Here is a 25108-nt window from a genome sequence, read left to right as displayed (position 1 = left end):
CATACTCCTTCCACAAAGAATGTGTCTAATAAATCTACAAATTAGACTACATTTCTTTGGAGTAAATTGTAATCCAACTGTCCAGAGTTCGTGAACATCATGCACAGTGGTAAGACAGCAACAGGTAAATGGTGCATTTAGGTCATAAATTTGGGAAGCTTTCAGAAGCAGACAGTGCCTTTTAGCTTTGAACATGCACAATCCTTTGTGAAAGTTAAAAATGTCTACTTTTATGAAGGGATTTTGAAGTTCCTTAGGACTTTAAAGTCTCAGAATGAAATACTTTTTGAAATATGGAAATCATTTAAAACTTCATAAAAGTAAAATCTGCATATTCCAATTTCATTCCAAAAAGCTTCATGCAGTGATTTGGAGCAAAAGAAGACAGCTCTGGGGCTCTGGGGGTGATGTACACTAGCATTTCAATCATATAACATTTACACTGTGCTCTGGAAGCAGACTAACCTTGTAGCTTTAGTTCAGTGGTAAATGTCACAAGATTAAGTACCTTTGCATACTCATCATCTTGTAATGCTCTTGAATGATCTTGTAAGATCACTGTCAGCTTTCAGTGTTCAAACGCTCATTCTACATGAATTAGGATTTGCTTTTAGAATCCACAAGTGAGAAATGGTTTAATTTTCATATTTCACAACTCTGATTCTCAAGCAATAGGCTCTCAACCCCTTTAACTGCTTGATGTGGAACTTATATGTGAATTAAGGTCAATAACTCGAGGTTCAGATTCTGGAAGAAGTTGCAGTTCCAGAAGAAGTCCTGGACCACTTACTCTGCCAGCTGACCTGAGGTAGCATGAATTAGATCGGTCCATTTCTAAATTTCAGTTACACACTCTATACAACAGGAAGCTGTTACTGGCCTACAACTTCTTTAAGACATTGTACAGGCCCTTGGGTTAACAGGTTTTGAATCTTAAGTATAAAGCATAAGGTGGGGATATTTCAACTGGGAGTTAATAGTTTTAAATGATGGAAACAGTAATTGTGACTTCTAAGAAATAACAGAATCATCAATCATGGGGAGTATATGAATCACTACCTTCCAATACAGAGAAAAAAATATGTGTAAGATTCTGTGTATGTTTGTGTGCAAACAAAAGTTTATGTAACAATGAGTAAATTAACATAAAAAGCCTAGATTCTAAGTGTCGAAAGGTATTTTCAAACCATAAGGCACGCTATCAATCACTGCTGAATTCCTACCATCAGTCGTAACAGGTAGGTGAGCATACTGGGTGCTCACAGAAGTTCCCTGAATGAAGTAATCTTATTCTACCCTCTAACCTAGCCATCCTAGCCTACATACAGTCATCCCTCTCACTGTGGTCATCCATATTATCAATAAATATCTCAAAGACAGGGAATGAATGTATAATTATTTTCACTACCATCCAGTTATTATTTATTTATCATACTAGTTAATATTGGATATGGCAACCTCTTTACACAAAACCACACTAGTATGGAATGAGAATCATGAAGATAAACATAGACATATCTTGTTGTCAGTTTAATTTAAGGCACTAAATCCTAACTTGGATCTTCCACTAAAACTCTGAAATAAAAGGTTAGAGAATATCACCCTTTGAAATCGAAACTAACAAAACTCAGTGACAATAAATTGAGTGACAATCAGGTAGTTTCAAAATAATCTCAGGATGTAATTCATCTCATGGTTGACTGTATTATCCTTCAAGGTATCTACACCAACTTATAAAGTTTGGTCAGGAAAAATGGAAACATAAACAATATTCTGGAGAAAAACAAATGCTACATATTAGAGTTTGATGAAAAACCAAGAAAAAAGCAAAATAATTTACTAAATTCTTTAAGAAGCTGGGGCTGAGTTTTGAAAATATGCCCACATTAAACACTTGTTAAATCAACAGGCAATACTTTATTTAGGGTTTGACAGGAAAATTAGGAATTTAATCACAGAAGCAATTTGTGGTTGTGGATGCAGCTTTCAAGTTAATAAGCAAATGCATTTGTGTTCAAATGCAATGTTTGTTAATATGTTTACTGAAGTGATGAGAATAATTGCAGCCCTTGAAGAATGAATGCCTGAATTTGCATATTCAATACTTTATCCAAAAATAACTAGTTAGGCTTCAGCAATAATTAGTGACGATACAAATGAGTTAAACTGTGATGCTGTGTTTTTAAAAATGAATTTCTAAAATGTGTTTCATGACAGAGATTCCCACTCATTGATAAATTTTAATCATATACAATAAAAAAAGACATAAGAAGAGATGAGACCTACACTGGGATTAAAAACAATTTAACTCCTCAGTTTATACAGGTAAAGCCTAGCTCAGACTGACCAGTGATTACCTTTATATTACGCTGAGAAGAATCAAAGAAGATGGCTGAGCTTTCTGCATCTCTGCTTTCCTTTCAGCTTTTACTGGCAGCATCTTTCTCATTCTCCTCTGGACAGACCACGCCTCCCAGGACCCAGGCATGGCCACTGAGACCATTCCTACTTTCAGGCCTTAGAGATTAGTTAGTTGTATAACTGTGATCCAGTTGATTTAACTAGTGTTTGATCAGTATCTGTTTTCCTTCCTTCTTGCCTCATGACAAAAACATAACAACAACAAAAATATGTTAATTTTTCAACTACCATCTTTAATATCTAAAACCTAACCTCTACATTTCTCCTGGGTTTTGACTACTGACAGTATTAGCTGTGTTTTTATTTCATGTTTTTCTGACACCTTTCAGAGCTTCTGGTAACACTAATAGGAAATATTTCCTCTTTTTCTAGTTAACATTTTGTGGAGGATGTAAGTAGACCTAGGCAGTCATCTTTGCCATTTCAAGGGCAATCTGTCTTAAAATAGAGCCATAAAGAAGGACTCAATCCAAATTTAATATCCTATAGAAGCAACTATAGATTGCTTTTGTTCCTGTGATGCTTCATGATACTCTTGACTCCTGAAATAAAACCTAATCCCAAACTGTTTCTGTTTCCTCCCAGTTAACTTCATCCCATTTCTTCATTCATGCCACCTATTTACTTTTCACTACCATCCCTGTGGAAAAGAAATGCAAAAAAGCAAAATGGCTGTCTGGGGAGGCCTTACAAATAGCTGTGAAAAGAAGAGAAGCCAAAAGCAAAGGAGAAAAGGAAAGACATTAGCATCTGAATGCAGAGTTCCAAGAATAGCAAGAAGAGAAAAGAAAGCCTTCCTCAGCAATCAATGCAAAGAAATAGAGGAAAACAACAGAATGGGAAAGCCTAGAGATCTCTTCAAGAAAATTAGAGATACCAAGGGAACATTTAATGCAAAGATGGGCTCGATAAAGGAAAGAAATGGTATGGAACTAACAGAAGCAGAAGATATTAAGAAGAGGTGGCAAAAATACACAGAAGAACTGTACGAAAAAGATCGTCACGACCCAGATAATCACGATGGTGTGATCACTGACCTACAGCCAGACATCCTGGAATGTGAAGTCAAGTGGGCCTTAGAAAGCAGCACTACAAACAAAGCGAGTGGAGGTGATGGAATTCCAGTTGAGCTATTTCAAATCTTGAAAGATGATGCTGTGAAAGTGCTGCACTCAATGTGTCAGCAAATTTGGAAAACTCAGCAGTGGCCACAGGACTGGAAAAGGTCAGTTTTCATTCCAATCCCAAAGAAAGGCAATGCCAAAGAATGCTCAAACTACCACACAACTGCACTCATCTCACACTTTAGTAAAGTAATGCTCAAAATTCTCCAAGCAAGTGTTCAGCAATACGTAAACCGTGAACTTCCAGATGTTCAAGCTGGTTTTAGAAAAGGCAGAGGAACCAGAGATCAAATTGCCAACATCCACAGGATCATGGAAAAAGCAAGAGAGTTCCAGAAAAGCATCTATTTCTGCTTTATTGACTATGCCAAAGCCTTTGACTGTGTGGATCACAATAAACTGTGGAAAATTCTGAAAGAGATGGGAATACCAGACCACCTGATCTGTCTCTTGAGAAATTTGTATGCAGGTCAGGAAGCAACAGTTAGAACTGGACATGGAACAACAGACTAGTTCCAAATAGGAAAAGGAGTACGTCAAGGCTGTATACTGTCACCCTGCTTATTTAACTTCTATGCAGAGTTCATCATGAGAAATGCTGGACTGGAAGAAACACAAGCTGGAATCAAGATTGCTGGGAGAGATATCAATAACCTCAGATATGCAGATGACACCACCCTTATGTCAGAAAGTGAAGAGGAACTAAAAAGCCTCTTGATGAAAGTGAAAGAAGAGAGTGAAAAAGTTGGCTTCAAGCTCAACATTCAGAAAACGAAGATCATGGCATCCGGTCCCATCACTTCATGGGAAATAGATGGGGCAACAGTGGAAACAGTGTCAGATTTTATTTTTTGGGCTCCAAAATCACTGCAGATGGTGGTTGAAGCCATGGAATTAAAAGACGCTTACTCCTTGGAAGGAAAGTTATGACCAACCTAGATAGCATATTCAAAAGCAGAGACATTACTTTGCCAACAAAGGTCCGTCTAGTCAAGGCTATGGTTTTTCCAGTAGTCATGTATGGATGTGAGAGTTGGACTGTGAAGAAGGCTGAGCGCCAAAGAATTGATGCCTTTGAAGTGTGGTGTTGGAGAAGACTCTTGAGAGTCCCTTGGACTGCAAGGAGATCCAACCAGTGCATTCTGAAGGAGATCAGCCCTGGGATTTCTTTGGAAGGAATGATGCTAAAGCTGAAACTCCAGTACTTTGGCCACCTCATGTGAAGAGTTGACTCATTGGAAAAGACTCTGATGCTGGGAGGGATTGGGGGCAGGAGGAGAAGGAGATGACAGAGGTTGAGATGGCTGGATGGCATCACTGACTCGATGGACATGAGTCTGAGTGAACTCTGGGAGTTGGTGATGGACAGGGAGGCCTGGCGTGCTGCAGTTCATGGGGTCGCAAAGATTCAGACATGACTGAGCGACTGAACTGAACTGATTTGCTAAGCATTTTGAATGAAGGATAAAGAAAGAACTGTCTTCACCTTAAGGGAGTTACATTCAACCAGGCAAGTACACTTCATTTTAGTAAACTTAATAATACAGGAAGGCATAGGTACAATAGGCAGTGCATGGTGGGAACACGGAACCCAGCTCTGAGGGTATCGAGAAGGCTTCATGCGAGAGATGGTAGCTTAGTCCAGTTTAAAATGCCTACCTCTACTTGCCATCAGGCACCACAGAAATTCTTTGTACTTAGTGTTTGCAATCATTTCAATCATGTAAACATTTCACTGCTCTTAGTAAAAGTGACTGTGGGTTTGGGGACCACAGCTTATCAGCTAGAGAAGTCGGGATGCCAAGGGAAGTTGAGCTTGAGGATAAACAGAGAATTGAGCCTAGTAACCTGGCAGAATGCACTGTATCTCCTTAGGACCAAGAGACTTTAGAAGAATAAAGGGACAAACTGCATATAATCAAAGATATACTAAATATAGTCATATTGTATTAATATAATGTATCACATCCTATATATAATACATAGGCTATGGATGCTCTACCCTATAAACTGTATGTGGTCCCATGTACAGTGTTACATTTGTGTGTCTGCAAGGATGTGTGTTTTTAGATAACAAGTAAACACCTTACATTTACTCCCTGGATAAATGATGGCCAGAAATTAGTCCATTATTATTATTTTTTCTTTCTTATACTGGATGCACTTAGTAGAATTCCAATAAATTAAACACATGAGAGCTAACTCCATTACAGCAAATGCTACTTAAAAGGGAGAAACTACCGCCTGAAAATCTGCATTTTGCAGTGCTATGTAGTCCTTACAATGTGTATATCCAAGAGTCCTCCCCTGTACTTCATTAAAATTGTTTACTTATTATATAAAGCTAGAAGAGAATTATATTCTGGTTGCTTCCTTGTGCTGAGAATAAAACAGAACATTTATAGAAAAGCTGTGGATCCAACAAGGATCAAAGTAGAGCACTGCTGTCCAACAGAACTTTCTGCAAGCACAGAAATGTCCATTTGTGTGTCCAATACAGTAGCTATTAGCTACGTGTGGCTACTGAGCACTGGAAACGAGGCTGCTATGACTGAGGAACTGAATTCTTGGTTGAACTGATTTAAACATACATGGACACATTTGGCTACTGGCTACCATACTGGATGGCACAGCCTGTTAAGTCTTGAGCCAGACTAAATGTTGTAAACACAAAACCCACATGGCCCACATTCACATTTAAGGCTTATCATCTTTGGCCTTTACTATGTTTAAAAAGTGAGAGTCAACATTAGAAATACAGAGAATCAAAAAAAGAAAATTTCTCAGTTTTAAACATCTCTTGAAAAGGTTTTGTAGTAGTGGACCAGGGTTCCTGGATGATAACAACTGGCCAGTGCTCAGAAGCAATCATGACCACTGGATGGACTTCTGGCTAAATGTGGGCCAGTCTCTCATCATGATTCGATGTGTCTACATGTTATTAAGGGCCGCCTCTTCTAGTTTGTTACTTGCCTGGTCCCCACTGACATTTCCATATTAAACCCTGGTCAGTCCAATATGTGCCTTGTAATGCTGAATGGCATTAGTTGAAGTGACCAGGGAACTTCTTATTTGGGGTCTTTCATCTTAGCAAATGATGGGCAAATTTAACCCTATGAGAAGTCAGAGAAAATCCTTCCCATTTAAAAAATGTTATTAATACTTCCTCAGGGCAACCTCTTTCAGCATCATCAGCAATTACAACCAGACTGAATACTAATTAACCTTTAAACATAGGCTTTGGGGCTCAAGTGGGAAGAGGCAAAAGAAAGAATAAAATTCTCAATTAAACCCTAAGATGAGTAATTTCTCTTGAGAATTTCTGAACTTTTAGATTTCTAATATGGCCAATTAAGAGTTCTTTTTACCCAGTGGGATAATAACAAACACAAGATCTCTCATCAGAAAAGTTTGCTTCAGTCTACAAGACAGGATCTGGGCTTTCAAAAGGATATTCCTTTACAAGACTCTTAGACTTTACTCTGAGTCTTAGAGAATGTGTTTGGGTTGCTTTTAATTTACATTTTCACATGAACTGTTAATTTCCTCCTTGATATCTTTCTTTTACCCTCCCTTCTTCCCTTCCCTCATTCTTTCCTCCCTCCCTCCCTTTTCTCTTTCTTATCTATGTGCTTGTATTTATAAATACTTACAAAAACATATCCTTTCTCTAAATTAATGTAAAAAAAAAAAATGCCCATGTTAGATGGCTCAGATGGTAAAGAATCTGCCTGCAATTCAGAAGACTCGGGTTCAATCCCTAGACTGGGAAGATCCCCTGGAGAATGAAATGGCTACCCACTCCAGTATTCCTGCTTGGAGAATTTGATGGACAGAGGAGCCTGGTAGGCTAGAGTCCATAGGATGGCAAAGAGTTGGACACGACTGAGCAACTAACACTGTCTTTCACTTTTAAAGTCATTACCTATTTGCACTATTTATTCATAATTTTTAAAGGATAGCAGAAAATAAGAACCAGCAAGTGTATTTTCTTCTGGAACAGGTAAAGGAATAATGCAGGATATTACTTGGTTGACTATTAAAATCAAAAACTAGGAGAAAAATCAGGCCATAAGTGAAGGTGTTGTCTAAGCAAAGAGGCGGACATGACTGAGCGACTGAACTGAAGTAGATGAGGTATAATTACAGCCCACTGTAGTCTATAATCCCATCTACTCATCAGCATAATTACTGATTCAGATAACATGGTAATATGGAATCATTGCTTATTATAGAAAAGCCTAATATTTTCACAGGGAAAGGAGGTTTCCTCATGCTTTTTCTAGGTCTCAATTTCTAGTAACTCTAATGTGAAATTTTATACTGGTCAGAAGTTTTAACTTCAGAGTATCTTTAGAGTTATAATGAAAGTGTTTTCTATTTGCCTATAAACCAAATATTTTAAAACAATACCTAGCATGTAAAATTTCTTCATTTATCAAACTTAAAACTGATTAATTAATTTCAGTCACACATCTCCTATTTTCAGGTACAGATTTGTTTCTACATGCAACATATAGTCTCAGGACATACAATAAAACATAAAAAGTACTGTGCAAATGACAGAACTTTGTCAATATTTTATACATGTTATCAGTTTATTTAAACACATATATCATGTCTATACAATAGCATTTTGAAAACACTTGGTACTTTAATTGTATTTACTCTAATTGTAATACACTGGCATTAAAATAAGTACCTGATAAATAAATAAACACAACAAAAAGATATTTCTGAATCTCTAAGCTCAAGACTTCTTGCTGTTTGATTACTTTACCAACATAATTAATCTGTTCATTTAGAAATAAAATCCTACGTGACTATATCTTATATCTTGACAAGTTTTCAACTGAACAGATTCATCACCAAATTATTCATAAGATAAAATGCCAGGAAATAATTTTACTGACAACCAAAAAAAAAAAAACCAGCCCACGCATCAGTCATTCACATGGATTCTTTAAAATATTTACAGTCATATCTAAAAGGATAATCTTCCATTTCAGGGAGAAACAAACAGATGCATTTAGAAAGTGTTAGAATGTCCTACAAAAACGCTGGTGAAAATGTTTCCAGGACAATGTCCTAATTAAGTGGATCTGTTCATCTTCCCTCCAAAGAAGAAAATATTTCCACCTGTTGCAGGTACGGTGTCTGATTAACTGACCAAGCTCATAAAATAGTTTTTTGTTTGATTTTAAATCATGTTGACAACTTTTCTTATTTCTATAGGTTAAGGAAAAGGCAGAGAAGAAAATCTTCTATCACCTCAGCCAATTCTGACCAGTAACCAGGATCATTACAATTATTGTGTTGAAAATACTCAACAGGTGCTCAATATATACGCTGTTGAGTCCTGCTGACAGAAACTGACTTTTACTTGCAAATGCAAAAATACAAAGGTCTACCTTCTAACCTAAGCTTGACCCAAGTTAACAATGATTGTTGGCTACTATTATCAACATGGGTTAAGAGAACAATAGGAGTTCAATAAGATCTACATCACTACTCAAAACACTAAGAATTTCATTAATAAAGGCTGAAGTCTGCTTGTCCTTCAGGTTATAGAAAAGGTTTTGCCAAGCGAAGTTGACTGTAAACAGGGAGTTTGAGACAAACGCTTGCAGTACTCAAAAGAGCATGCTGTTTTCAAGGTGCCTCGGGCACTTTCTCATAACCATTTAAATAAAAGCAGCATATCCTGTTTATAAATAATTCATCTCTTCATTAATGTGGGTCCCCTGAGAACCCTAAAAGTAAAAATCGTTAATCCTGTATTATTTAATAAAGTATATACCCATCACATCCAAATAAACTATCATCATCTCACCAAATATTATATTTTTATCTTAAGGTGATGGGAGTTCAGTTTTGTTTTGTATTTTTTTTCTGTTTTTCCTTATACCTTTCTGTGTTGCTGGAAGGTTTCTAGTGAACAGGTTATTATTTATATTATTTGAAAAATGTATACTTTCACATGAAAAAAATACAATAAAATTTATTTTCTCTTCAAGAACAGTTAGTATGACTTTAGTAGGAACGTAGTTTATTCTTCTACACTGTATGAACCTTCTAACACATACTCAGTAAAATAATAAAGGAAGAAGGATAGATGCGGTTACTTTTTTCTAAAACTGTGATTGCTACATACTTTTACAACATATTTAATTTCATTCCTACAATGGATGTGTTCCCCAAAACTACATGTAAATCCAAGTTTATACATTAATTTCTACCACAAATCAAATGAAAAGACATTGCTTATTTAAGAGACTCTATCATGTTTTCTTTAATCAAGAATTCTTACTGTAAAGTAAACAATCAATCAAATATACAAAATATGGACCCAAAGTTTAGGTATGACTGTTGAATAAAGCTTCATGTATTATAACTTACTGATAGCATAAGTATACTGAAGCAAAAAAAATAAGTTCACAGTTGCCAAATTGCTTTTTTTTTTTAATATGGATTTTCAAACTTTTTCCACTGTACCTGTAATGAGGTGAAGGGTTGCCTCGTGCTTCACAATTTAAAGTTATTTTTTTATCCTCTGAGCCAACAGGAAAAATGCTGTTGCTGGGTTCTTTGACAAACACTGGGCCCTGTAAGAGCAGCTCACCTATATGGGTAGAAGACATCCAAAAAATAATCATAATAAGTAAAAGGTACTGTACCAGCTGCACTCTAGAATCAAAGAAGAAAAGCAACCAACCAGTGTCTCTAGTGCTGTTTTTTAAAAAAGGGAAGCAGACACCGCTTCTTCCCTTATCCACAAAGATGCTCTGCAGGCACTGCTTTGTTGACAAGGCATCACTGAAGCTGTCCTTGCAACCTAGTAACACTTCTAAGAAAATGAAAATCACTATCAAAACCACTGCCATATTAATAAGATTACTTAAAAGAATAAATAAGGCTGTACTAATCATTTTTATAATATAAATTCTACCTAAATTATCATTGGTGAATTACCTGGTCTAGGAAGTCTTTCTGTCATAAGCCTCTTTACAAAACTAAAGCTGTATTCAAAATCACTTGAATCCCTGAGTATTGTCTTTCTCATAATACTTGCCACGAATGCAAATCTGAGTGTTGACAATGTCATTTTGCATTCCAACCTCAAAACGCTCAATATTTGGTAGGATTTCCATTTGATTACTAGCAAATTGAAGAGAAGGATACAACACTGAACAAGTGTCCTTTAAAAAGTGCTTTTACTTTGGTTAAGAGAACTTGAACTTCCTGAGAATTTCCACATATACACAACTAGAAACCTGTGTCTTTGTATGATGAACTTAAAAAGGAAAGAAATAATGCCATCACTAACAGCTTATGCCACTGCAATTGTATAATCATTGGCAGAGCATTCTGAAAACAAACACATTCACAGGAAAAAATATAAACACAACCAAACCCCTTACTCCTATTTTGAAATGCTCAGTAAAACTGCAGGAAAAAATAAATAACCAGACTAGGAGACAAAGAGAACCTCTGAAGAGATAACAAAGAAAATTAAATAGAAAAGCATTCAAAAAGCCTAGAAACAATTTAGGCTACCTAAGTAGTAATAGCATTATAACATTAACAAAAAATTTCCCATATTAACAGGAATAGTAAAATAACACACTACTGAAAATAATTATTGAAATGATGAAAAAGCCACAATGAAAGCCACCATGTGAACTCTACGTGTCCACATCTGTTCTGTAACTTTCACCACGCTTTAGGAGGTAAGTCCTGTAATTATTCCCAATGTACAGAAGAGAAGGGTTGAGTCTAAAAGTGGGTTTATGAAACATGCAAGTACACACAGCTTTTCAGAATGTGCAGTTGATGATAGAAACGGCAGTCTGGAGACTGTGCAGTCAAACGCCAAGCTTTGGCTGAATCTGAGCACTCTTCACTGAAACATCACCACACAGTTAACCCCTACTATGGCCCACAATGATTTAAGAAAGTCGTGGACTGTCCTCAGAAGTCCCTGGTTTTTATTTACATATAAGGGGAAAATGTCACAAGGGGGAAAAAAGTCTTACTTTCCCTTTGGACAATCTCCAGAAGAAAGGGATTTTGAAACAGGTACTAAAGAAACAGCTCTTAATTAAAAAGAGCCAATGCTGTCATTTTCTTGAATTTCCCCCCTCAGTTTATTGCATAAAAGTAAAAAAAAAAAAAAAGTGTATCATTAATAATATTTACTGTCTTAGAAATTTGAATATATTTCTGTCTGTTACAATGTCTGCCTGTATTTACAAAAAAAAAATAGATTTTTTTCAGTGTTTTTTCTAGTGCAATGGCTTCTGAATATTTTGAGTGGCATATATTTTACTCATTTAGGAGATGGTATAGCAGTGCTGTCCTGACCAACTGATGTTTGCAGGGCTTGACAGCAATAATATATTAACATAATAGTGTATGCTTGAAACCAACAGGTAAATTGGGGAAGCAAACCAACAAAAGGAAAATTGGGTATAGATAAAAAGGGTGATTTCAATGAAAAAGACAGGTGTGTTTAGAGAATCAACTTACAGTCACTAGGGTGAAGAAGGGTAAGAATAGATTAGGAGTTTGGGATTGATACATACACACTGCTATATTTAAAAAGATAACCAAAAAGGACATACTGCTAAAGATTGATAAATAGAGGTGTTTTTTAAAAAAATTTTCCTACAAGTGACCACAATGAAAACACAAACATTCATCATAATTTAGTAAAAGTCAAATTCCCAAATGATGTTCTAATTCTTCTCCAGAGACTGCTATTAATTTAAGGCGACAGTATTAAATAATTAGAAGCATTTCTTTCTGAGACCCTTTTGAAAGAGGGGTGATAACAGCTAATTTGCTAACATTTATGAGCCAGGCACTGTACTCAGCCATCCACAAGCCTTTTCTCCCTTATTCCCAGGCTGCATTTGCCCCACTGCCTACTTTCTGAGGTCCAGCTGCACCATCATCCTTGTCTTTGGCTCTGAGACACGCTGAATTTTGGGTTGACCTTCCTTCTTATTCTTGTGTTCTCATTTCCTTTTGTCATTCAGAACAGAGCATAAATGTCATCTTCTCAGCTTAAATAAGACTGCCCCTCCCCCAACTATGTCATGACTCACCCCTCACTTCCACCAGTCACAGACATCAGCTGTGTATCTCACTATCTATAAATATTAGACACATTTGTATAAGTGCTTGCCATTTATTTTGTATCGAATTCATTGCTGCTTCTCCAACTCCTAGAGCATGGCAGCTATTCAATATCTGCTGAACAGGTGATTAAGATGAAGAAATTCTCGTAATAACTCAATGTAAGACAGATATTATTTTACAGCTGGTGAATGACAAAGTTAAGGTTTTAATTCCAGAGCTTATATTCTCACCTTATAGTTGTTCAGCCTCCCCAGAAGAAATGAGACCCAAAGAGGTTAAATAATCAACCACGGTAACACAGTTTTTGGCTGAGAAACCTGGGATCACAGCCCAATGGTCATATTCTTGGTTTGTTTCTCTTTCCATTAAACTACACTGTTCTAAATAGAGTCAAAGGTGAAAACTAACCATCAACTTGCTTTGTCAACTTCAGTATTTCCTGATGATGGTGTTCCCAGGTGGTGCTAGTGGTAAAGAACCTGTCTGCAAGGCAGGAGACATGGGTTTGATCATTGGGTCGGGAAGATCTGCTGGAGAAGGAAATGGCAACCCACTCCAGTAGTCTTGCCTGGGAAATCTCATGGACAGAAGAGCCTGGCAGGTTACAGTCCATGGGGTCGCAGAGTTGGACATGACTGAGCAATTGAGCACATAACATTTCCTGATGACACACTAGAGTTAACAGCCTCTGAGGCACACACCAGGCACTTCTGAAATTTAAGGCTCCTAAAGGCATTTCAGACCACCAGCAGCCATTCCCGAGTCTCCAACGACTCCTAAAATGTAAGTGCAAATAATAATCAAACATGACAGGCTGGTTCATGCTTTACATGAGAGACAAAGGCCTCTCAATCTTGTTTCCCCGGAATGAAATCGGTGATGAGAGATGCTGGGTTATAATATTCTAGTCTCCTGCTAGCAATATAAGCTTAAAAGGAAAAAAATTTCTGAGGTCTTCACTAACCTAAAGGAAATTATCCAACAGTTTCTTCAAAGCTAATTTTGATCCTCCAAAGGACAAAACCTTGACTATTTACATGTAACCAGCAGAAAGCAGTTTGACTGAAAACAGAAGAGGGTTTCATGCCTAAGTAAAGGGATTCAATGTAACATTTAGATTGATGCTAAACTTTACTTTCTGTGACAGGGCATTTTTTTTTTTTTTTGGTATGTTGGCCTGGCTCCTAAGCTCCATTTTAAGTTTACAACCTAAAATAAAGGGCATATAACATTTCCGAATGGGACTAATAAGTCGAAAAATCCAATCCTGAGGTGGTTTTTTTTTTCTTTCCCCCAAACACCCAGAGGCTATAAGGAATAACTGCCTTTGAATGTAAGTACAAGCATTATGAGCTCCTAAGGTAATGTCACTAAAAGATCAAACTGTGGCAAATCAATTCTAATGGTCATACTCTGTACAATTTTTATGAAGAATGACAGAGAGAAACAGACAAAGGATTGCAGGCAGTTGCATTACTTTTACTAGAAGAAATGAAAATCCTAAAAGACTGTAATGTTACTCCTGAAATTCACACAGAAAAGGAAAGCATATTCCCCATTTCCCCTGGCAGACTTGCACCATAGCTACACGGCACAATACAGGAGGAAATGGTCAATCCAAAAGGGAGCTAGGATGGTAGTGCTATCTAAGAAAGAATTTAAGAGACAGTGGATCTAGAAAGGAATTTTCAATGTACTTAAAAGAGATACCCAACCTAAACAGAAGGATGTCTAGTGCAAGTCAGAGAAAGAAGAAAAATATATGCCACCAATGATACGAGATCTATAAAACAAGCCCTATTATTCCACAGGGAAGGACATTTGAGATGGAGAGAAACACTTTGTAGCCGTGGGACATCACCACTGATTTTGGCATTGGTGCCTTACAGCTAGAAAATGCTAGAAAAAAAGGCAAGAAATGATTGAAATACAATTTCATTAATATTCTTCCAAAGTCAGGAAAGGCCAAACATTTCAATAATTTCTTTAACAAATATCTGAATGCCAGACATGTGCACCACATGAAAAACCAGCTGTGGCAGATACTGTCTGCTGTCGACTCAACAGTTCTTCCGGAACTGTTTTCCCTGCCAACAGAACCCGCCTTTCACCTGAGATATGAAAAGCACCAGTTATGTTGCCTTTCCAGACCTCTGCAGTTTCTGACTCTGGGGAGCAGGGCAGACAGCGGGGATTAACTATGAGACCAGGAACAACTGCAAAGGGGTTCATTAGTTTGCCAGGTCTGCCGTAACAGAGTACCACAAACTGGGATGTTTAAGAAGCAGAACTTAACTCATCTCACAGTCTGGAGACTAGGACTTTGAAATCAAGGTATGGGCAGGGCTGAATTCTTCAGAGGGCCCTAAGATGAGTTCCAGGCCCATCTCCTTGGCTTGCAGGTGGCCACCTTCTCCCTGTGTCTCTTTACCACATCTTCCCTCTGTGTGCGTCTTTATGCCTGAATTCTAACCCCCCTTAATAAGGATACAGTCATAATGGATTAGGGTCTGCCCTGATGATCTCATCTTCAAAAATGATATCTACAATGACCCTGTGTCCAAATAAGGTCACTTTCTGAGGTCCTAAGGATTACAGCTTCAACATACAAATATTCAGGCGATACAATTCAACCAGTAACAAGTGCAGTGAAAGTTGCTCAGTCGTATCCACTCTTTGAGACCCCATGGACTATACAGTCCATGGAATTCTCTAGGCCAGAATACTGGAGTGGGTAGCCTTTCCCTTCTCCAGGGGATCTTCCCAATCCAGGGATCGAACCCAGGTATCCGACATTGTAGGCAGATTCTTTTCCAGCTAAGCCATAAGAGGTAGAGGAAAATCCACTAGGATCTTCTAGAAAAGAGCCCTCACATCCTTGAGCTCTTGAATCAATAAGAACTATATTAACTCTAAACATTATGTGTTGGGAAAATAAACCTTTAATGCATTGTTATCACCTGCAGCTGAATTTACTGTCAACCAGACACTAAAAAAAGGGGGGGAGACAATACAGCATGCTTTAGATGAGAAAGGCCAATGCTTATGAAGAATAGCCAATTCATCCATTTTCCATATTGGAAATGCTATCAAGCAATTAGGTTAAAAGGAAAAATGTTGGAGCATGACATATATTTGGTGTAGTACAGCATGACAGAGAAACTGATAAAAAATTCTTTAAATTGTAAGTTAACAGCTTACTACATGTTTTGCTCAATCTTTAGTTCATGCTTCATTCATACCCCAAATGGAAAAACTGCAAGGGAAGCAGTGCTCAATAGTTAGAGAATTAGAACTGAAAGCAGCTGTTTGAGCTTTACAAGTACTAGAAATAAATGTTCACATAAATGAATGTTCTTCCATAAAGTGGCAGATACCTTTCAATGCAGGAAAAAGTTTTTTAGCCAAAAATTGCATTTTTCCTCTCACTGCAACCTGCTTGTAAAAAAAAAAGTAATAAGGTTCATATCCAGACACATTTATGTACATAACAGTCATGTTTAAGGTTAAATATCTGGATTTTGGCACTTCAGTAAACCAATCACAGATTTTGATGTAAGATACCATCTATTTCACTGGATGGATTAACACTCAATATATAATATAGCTGAGTAATATTAGAGAACTTGGGTATATTTCTGAGAGAATATGATATTTTATCTTGATGCTTTTAATCCAATTGCTGTATTTCTGATTTGTCGAATATTCTTTACATTTGAAAGATGTTTAAACAATGTACAGTCCTATGACAAGAAATAATGTATTGGGAACAAAACAAACATAGAGGAGATAGGTTGAAGTAGATTAAAATGTTTTCATAATACTGTCCCTTTCTTTATTTAAATACGTTATTGTCTTATGAATGTGAGTTCTAGTGCTTTTGAATATCTCTGACATAGTTCCATAATACCCAGTCCATAATTATACCTTTCTTGATAGATGGCTTAATAGCAACTCAACATAATAAATATCTTATAATGCTATTGAAAGATACAGTGTGGAATGTGTACAGTACACTCAGGAGTACACAATTCACGGCTCATTTATTCAAAATGGAAAAAAAAAAAAAAACAACACTTATATCCCCGCTTTCTATTATACCAACTTCCACTGAATATCTTTGAAGTATGCAAATTCACAAGGTTCTCTCCAACCATGTTGAACTGAAAAGACTTCATTATTTCATTAATCAAATTAAAAAAAAAACACACACATTTCTTTAGTAAACTTCTCTTGGAGAGTTTAATAGAGTTGGTTGTATTTGTGGTTTCTATTCTTTACCAAAGAGATTGGGTCAAGGCTCTCTGGGGCTCAGGCATGATTCTCTGTGTATTTTAATAAGGATGTTTCATATCAAACTCTAGTTGAAGGCTATTGTTTCTATGAAAAAATAATTATACAATAAAAAATTCCCTGTTATAAAATGGTTATAATGGAGAAGCTATTAAGAAGTAATATGAACCAGTGATTGCATTTTGTAGTATTTTTGCAGCTGTAATCTCATAAAGTCGAAGGGAGGATATTCTTTTCTTGCCTGCACATCAGCAAGCAGAAGCGGGAACGGTGTCTGTAAATATCTGAGTATATGAGATACAATCTAGTTCCCTCTTCCCACTTCTTTTCCCAAACAGGGACTTGCTTTTATATTTCTAGACCATTAGTGGGGAATTAAACTGGGTTATCGGGTAGGTATAGAGATCAAAGAAAGTAAGACAATGAACAACCACTCCCAAAACTGTATCTGGAACTCTGGGGTCTTCTTGGGTGAGTCTCAGAGTTGCAGAAACATGAATAATTAAATAATTTTTCAAATTATTTTTCATTTGACCTACAACTTAGATTCACTTTCCATCGTGATTTATTGTAGATACAGTGTGCATGTGTATATAATCACATACACAACTGATTAAAAAGTTTCTTGAAATAGTACTAATTCTTACTGCATGCAGAATCATAACAGTTTTTTCTATTTTATTCTATTTCATTTTCTACCCCTAATTTGACAATCCATGGTCTAGAAGCATACTTTCTATCCCCAGAGTCCAAGATTACTATTTTCGGGGAGGGGAGTAAAATTGTAATGATTGCAAGGTATTTCTTTCATTTCCTTCACTTAAGAATCGTGGCAATGAAGGAAAAGAACAAACCACATTCAACATGGAAAAAGTTTCTGTGGTCCCAAGATGTAGTGGTGACAAGTGAGCCTTCTCCAAATCTGTGAAATCACTACATCTGTAGGCTTGGGGAGAAAAAACAGTATTGTGTCCTGCCGGTAGTCAAAGGAAGGAAACAAATTTTACTCTGAAAAACATAGCTCCTTCGTTCTGTATAATATGGAGAAAAATCCCTCATCATAAATACTTCATATAAACACATGCACAGTCTCAAAAGTTAACAAAGAAAAAAATAAACATTGAGGATCAGGCCCTACTCTAGACATTTTATATCCACCAAGTCACCTAATTCTAAGTGAATATTGAATACTGAATAAAAAACAGTACTCATTTGAACATTACTGCTATTGTTAATATTGATACAGATTATAAATAATAAACCTAAGGGCTAGTAAGGATGAGTTACATCTCTCTAGAATTTTGGTACCACCATCCTGAAGAACATCTTGCTGATATACATGAGAAGTCACAGGCTACCCAGGTGGATCAATGGTAAAGAATGTGCCTCCTGTGCCAATGCAGGAGATGTGGGTTTGACCCTGGAAAGATAACACAGAGAAGGAAATGGCAACCCGCTCCAGAATTCTTGTCTGGGAAATCCCAGGGACAGTGGGGCCTGGTGGGCTACAGTCCACAGGGTCACAAAGTCAGACATAACTTAGTGACTAAAAAACAACATGAGAAGCTACAGTCATTTAGGAAGTCTAAAGAAACTCACTAAATTATTTCATTAATTCTTCCTCCATGTAACCATTTAGTAGCAATCTTTTCCCATTGCGAATTATTAGAACAATTTTTCCATGTTTTATTCATCACAATTTCCCTAGTGTACTACACATTACCTTCACTTATTTTTCACTCATAACTCCTCCATCACCAGTCTTTAAACTTTTAGAAGACAATAACTATATTCAACATATATATATTTACCCCCTAAGCATCCCTATCATATTGTATACATTGGATAATTTGATAAATTAGTATTTGAAAGGAAATGTGTGTGTTTACGCTTCATTGCAAACGGCTTTAACTTACAAAATGTTAATAGAGGATCAAATGAAAGAATATAGCCATTCTCAAGATAAATGTATAAGCAAATATTCTATCTCCAACTGGAATATGTATATCTAACTGAAAAATGATTCACTTTGTGAAAACAGGAGCTTATTCCCATAAGCTAATTGAATGATTACATCTGTGACTCTTAAAAATACCGTCACTATGTTTTTACAGTAGTTGTTCAGTCACAAAGTCAACTCTGACTCTTTGAGAACTCATGAACTACAGCACGCCAGGCTCCTCTGTCCTCCACTACTTCCCAAAGTTTGCTCAAATTCATGTCCATTGAGTCGTGATGGTGATGCTATCTAACCATTTCATCCTCTGCCACATCCTTCTGCTCCTGTCCTCAATCTTTACCATCATCAAGGTCTTTCTCAGTGAGTCAGCTCTTCTCATCAGGTGGCCAAAGTACTGGAGCTTCAGCTTTAGCATCAGTCTTTTAAGGGTTGATTTCTTTAGGTTTGACTGGTTTGATCTGGTTGCAGGCAAGGAATTCTTGAGTCTTCTCTAGCACCACAGTATAAAAGCATTAATTCTTTGGCACTTAGCCTTCTTCATGGTCCAACTCTCACATCCATATGTAACAACTTAACTATATAGACCTTTGTTAGCAAAATGATGTCTCTGCTTTTTAATATACTGTCTAGGTTTGTCATAACTTTTTTTCTTTTTATTTTAATTGGAGGCTAATTACTCTACAATATTGTGGTGGTTTTGCAATACATTCACATGAATCAGCCATGGGTGCTCATATGTTCCCCATCCTGACACTCCTCCCACCTCCTTCCCCATCCCATCCCTCAGGGTCATCCCAGTGCACCAGCCCTGAGCACCCTGCCTCATGCATCAAACCTGGACTGGCGATCTATTTCACATATGTTAATATACATGTTTCAATGCTATTCTCTCAAATCATCCCACCCTCGTCTTCATCCAGAGTCCAACAGTCTGTTCTTTACATCTGTGTCTGTCTTGCTGCCTCGCATACAGGGTCATCGTTACCATCTTTTTAAATTCCATATATATGCATTAATATACTGTAATGGTATTTTTCTTTCTGACTTACTTTGCTCTGTATAATGTCATAACTTTCCTTTCAAGGGTCAAGTGTCTTAAATTTCATGGCTACAGTCACCGTCCGCAGTGATTCTGGAGCCCAAGGAAAGAAAATCTATCACTGCTTCCACTTTTTTTCCTTCTATTTGCCATAAAGTGATAGGACCATATGCCACGATCTTAGGTTTTTTTGTTATGTTGAGTTCCAAACTACCTTTTTCACTCTTCTCTTTCACCTTCATAAAGGGGCTCTTTAGTTCCTTTTCACTTTCTGCCATTAGATTGGTATCATCACCTGCATATCTGAAGTTGTTGATATTTCTCCCAGCATTCTTGATTCCAACTTGTAATTCATCCAGCCCAGCACTTCGGATGTATACCCTACATAGAAGTTAAGTAAGTAGGGTGACAATATAACAGATCATTGCACTCCTTTTCCAATTTGGAACCAGTCAACTGTTTTATATCGAATTCTGTTACTTCTTGACCCTCATTCAGGTTTCTCCCAAGACAGGTAAGGTAGTCTGGTATTCCCATCTCTTGAAGAATTTTCCATAGTTTGTTATAATCCACACAGTCAAAGGCTTAAATGCAGTCAATGAAGCAGAAGTAGATGTTTCTGTGGAATTCTCTTGCTTTCTCCATGATCCAACGAATGTTGGCAGTTTGATCCCTGGTTCCTCTGCCTTTTCTAAATGCAGTTTGTACACCTGGAAATTCCTGGTTCACATCCTGCTGAAGCCTAAATTGAAGGATTTTGAGCATAATCTTGCTAGCATGTGAAATGAGAACAACTGTCCAGTACTTTGAAGATTCTTTGGCATTGCCTTTCTTTGGGATTGGAATGAAAACTGACTTTTTCCAGTCCTGTGCCCACTGCTGAGTTTTCCACATTTCCAACATAATGAGTACAGCACTTTAATGACATCATCTTTTAGGATTTTAAATAGCTCAGCTAGAATTCCATCACCTCCACTAGCTTTGTTCAGAGTAATGCTTCTTAAGGCCCACTCAACTTCACACTCCAGGCTCTAGGTGAATGATCACACCATCGTGCTTATCCAGCTTATTAAGACATTTTTTGTATAGTTCTATGTATTCTTGCCACCTCTTTAATTTTCTCTACTTCTGTTAGGTCCTTATCGTTTTTGGCCTTTATCGTGCCCATCCTTACATGAAATATTCCCTTAGCATCTCTAACTTTCTTGAAGAGATCTCTAATCTTTCCCATTCTATTGTTTTCCTCTACTTCTTTGCACTGTTCATTTAAGAAGGGCTTCTTATCTCTCCTTTTTATTCTCTGGAACTCTTCATTCAGTTGCTTGTATCTTTCCCTTTCTTATAGTAGAAGCATTCACTATTATTGGGTGGCTATTTCTGTTTGGGCAATTTGTAGGATCTTGGCCATCTACGTTACACACGCTCCTTTGCAGTACTGAGAATACAAATACTACACAGGAGTTGTTTTCCTAAAGCCACACATGAAAAGCACTTTAAAAGCAACAACACTTTATTAGTAATCTCGTTTATAAACTCTGAGTGCTGAAGCAAAGTCCCATTTCTGAATTTTAATGACTTGTTTGAATAGCCACCAGAATCTTGAGCTTTTGGTGGGCTGTTTATTACCCAGATACCTAAGGAAGTTTTTTATGCTTAATGTTATTTTGAAGACGGGTTTCAAGAGGATTTCAAAACATTAGCATCTGCACAACTTTGACCATTCCATGGGATGGATCTCTTTGCAAAACAACCCCAGATCTGTGATACAATGATACCTGTATCTGTGACACACGTAAATCACAAATTTCCTTAACACATAATCAGCCCTTAGTCTAAATCTTCAGGCTAAATTTTTCAGTTCAGTTCAGTTGAGTCCCTCAGTCATGTCTGACTCTTTGTGACCCCATGGACTACAGCACACCAGGCCTCCCTGTCCATCGCCAACTTCCGGAGTTTACTCAGTCATGTCCATTGATTCAGTGATGCCATCCAACCATCTCGTCCTCTGTCATCCCCTTCTCCTCCCACCTTCAATCTTTCCCAGCATTAGGGTCTTTTCCAATGAGTCAGTTATTCACATCAGGTGGCCAAAGTATTGGAGTTTCAGCTTCAGCATCAGTCCTTCCAATAAATATTCAGGGTTGACTTTCTTTAGGATGGAATGGTTGGATCTTCTTGCAGTCCAAGGGACTCTCAAGAGTCTTCTCCAATACCACAGCTCAAAAGCATCAATTCTTCAGCACTCAGCTTTCTTGATAGTCCAACTCTCACATCCATATATGAATACTGGAAAAACCATAGCCTTGACTAGATGGACCTTTGTTGGTAAAGTAATGTCTCTGCTTTTTAATATGCTGTCCAGGTTGGTCATAACTTTTCTTTCAAGGAGCAAGTGTCTTTTAATTTCATGGCTGCAGTCACCACCTACAGTGATGTTGGAGCCCCCAAAATAAAGTATGTCACTGTTTCCACTATTTCCTCATTTATTTGCCATGAAGTGATGGTACCAGATGCCATGATCTTAGTTTTCTGAATGTTGAGTTTTAAGTCAACTTTTTCACTCTCCTTTTTCACCCTCATCAAGAGGCTCTTTCATTCTTCGCTTTCTGCCATAAGGGTGGTGTCATCTGCAGATGTGAGGTTATTGATATTTCTCCTGGCAATCTTGATTCTAGCCTGTGCTTCATCCAGCCCAGTGTTTGTCACGAAGTACTCTGCATATAAGTTAAATAAGCAGGGTGACAATATACAGTCTTGATGTACTTTAGTCTAAATCTTCTAAGGTTAGGATGGAATGTTAGGATTTCTATCAGTCACTTGTTGAATGCCTGAACATGCTCCACATTTCTCTTTACCTCAGAATTTGAGTTTAACTTAGGAAGTCATGTTTGCTTTTCAGATAGAACCCGAGCTAGACTGTCTTTCTGGAGTTCAGCAAATCTGTGATTCTCTAATTATATGGAGCTTGTATGATGTGACCCACCATATATATTTGGAATCTTTAGTTTGACCTCATTTAAAAATCGAAATGTATTAGGTATAAATTCAAAATTCACCTTTAAAAAAATCATAGGTCTAGCAATAGTAGGTCTTGTCTGTCTCTTGGCCCTCCTTGTCTGGGCACTGTCACAGAGACAGAGCACATTCTCAGCTTCCCCTGAAGGCAGTCCTACAGGCAGGGCTGTCAGTAAGAATGTCATCTATAATTATATGCAGAATAACTGTGTTTACTAAATAAGTTATCCTTAATTGATTTATGCCATTCTTCTGTCTGGAATGTTTCCCCAGTCTGTCCTTCAAGACACAGAGTATTATTTTGATAGTCCAGCCAAAATTAACTCCACTTTATCAGAAATTCAATGGAATCTACTGGATTATACCTCTCCCAAAGCATCTATATTTTAGTAATTTCCATGAAGGTTTCCTTCTTTTTCCTCAACCGACTGCCTTTTTATTCCCTTAGAAAGTGAAGTTGCTCAGCCGTGTCCGACTCTTTGCGACCCCATGGACTGTAGCCCACCAGGCTCCTCCATCTATGGGATTCTCCAGGCAAGAGTACTGGAGTGGGTTGCCACTTCCTTCTCCTTTATTCCCTTAGAGCATACAGCAAAATACCTTGCCCATGATAGCATGATAAGTGCTTGATTAAAAAATGATCTGAAAAAGACATGTATTTATGCTTTAGAACTGGGATCAGGAAACTATGGCCCATTGGTCAAATTCAACAGCATCTGTTATGTTATGACCTGTGAATCAAAAATATAATATTCCATGTCACATGAAAAATATATGAAATTCAAATTTCAGTGTCCATAAATAAAGTGTCACTGGAACACAGCCAGGTACTATCTGTGGCTGCTTTCGTTTTACAGCGGCAGAGATGGGTAGTCATGACAGAGACCATATGGACTGCAAAGCCCAAAATACATCCTATCTGAACATTCTATTAAAGAGTATGCTGACCACGGCTTTAGGAAAAGCTACGTCTGTTAGCAGAACAGTGACTTTGCCTTGTGAGAAAAAAGATTTATTTTATAATACTTCTATCTAGGTTTAGGAAGTCATTTTAGCTCTCAGAGTCCCTGAATTCTCTACTGCTCTACAGGAATGATACCAATATTACAGGGCTTTTGATGCAGAGATAAGCAAAAAAATTTTAATACAGCAAGCAGCAGTATCATAAATGGTATTGTTACTGCATTTTTTTGCCTAACCCTCATGTCAAATGTTTAATTATCTCTGGTTGAGGACTAGTAGTTTATGAGAAGGCAGCCTAATAAATGACTTCATTCACTAGAGTCTCATATCTACATGACACAAAAAATAGGATGTGATTTTCCTTATTTTCATGATGGTTGTGAACACTGGCACCTGTGTTCACTTACCTGGTTTGAGCAAATAATTGCAAGTATTATGCCAAGAAAAAAGGTGCCTGTGGAGGGTGACTGCTTCAAAAAGTTTTGAAATATGGAATCGTCAAGACATGCATGCCATCAGTTCTCACTGAGAGACAATTCTCCAACAAGTATTTACTTTCCACTCTGTCTTCAAATAATTACCCACCAATGAAGTGTCAATGGAAAACTCAACAAGGTAACAGCAAAGAGCATTCAAAAACCCCATGAAGCAGGAAAAAAACACGGGATTCTCTTATATTGCTGTTAGCAGGAGGTGTATCTTCTCTCTTCTCCCATAATAGAAATTATTGCCACAGCACTGAGGATCCTCATTTTACTTTGCTGTGTTATCAAGCACATAAAAAAGGCTTGCATGGCACTGAATATGCTGTAGTAAATATTATTTCTTAACTAAAAGATAGATGGGCACTCAGAAACCCATGCATCACATTGTTCAACATCCAATATTTCATAATTACCTACATAATTATGCTCTGCATGTGACTGCTTTTCTATATTTCTTATACATATGTTTGAGTTTAAATATCATGTGTGAGTGTGTGCACACACACATACTCATGAGGTCAGAATGAAAAGCTGTTTTCCTATAGAGTCAAAAAGTCAAAGCGTATTAAAATCACTAAAATCCTGTGAAAGAACATGTAGTTATGCAAGTCTTAGGTGTAGACTAAAATTCCAGGAGTCCTGCTATAAAAACTTAATGCTAGAA

General features: G+C 37.2%; 1 protein-coding gene across 5 annotated transcripts in view; it reads right to left on the bottom strand.

Moving 5' to 3' along the window:
• CNTN3 (contactin 3) overlaps window positions 1-25108 on the bottom strand; it is a 579340-nt gene that overhangs the window by 254508 nt on the left and 299724 nt on the right. For all 5 annotated transcript variants that reach the window (XM_070359490.1, XM_070359491.1, XM_070359489.1 and 2 more), the window contains one exon: window positions 10041-10167. In XM_070359490.1, the coding sequence (XP_070215591.1) occupies window positions 10041-10167 (127 nt within the window). The remainder of the gene's footprint in view (window positions 1-10040; window positions 10168-25108) is intronic.

The sequence above is a fragment of the Bos mutus genome, chromosome 22 (genome assembly GCF_027580195.1).
Source record: "Bos mutus isolate GX-2022 chromosome 22, NWIPB_WYAK_1.1, whole genome shotgun sequence".
Lineage (NCBI taxonomy): Eukaryota > Metazoa > Chordata > Mammalia > Artiodactyla > Bovidae > Bos > Bos mutus.
This window is presented reverse-complemented; position numbering and strand designations above follow the sequence as displayed.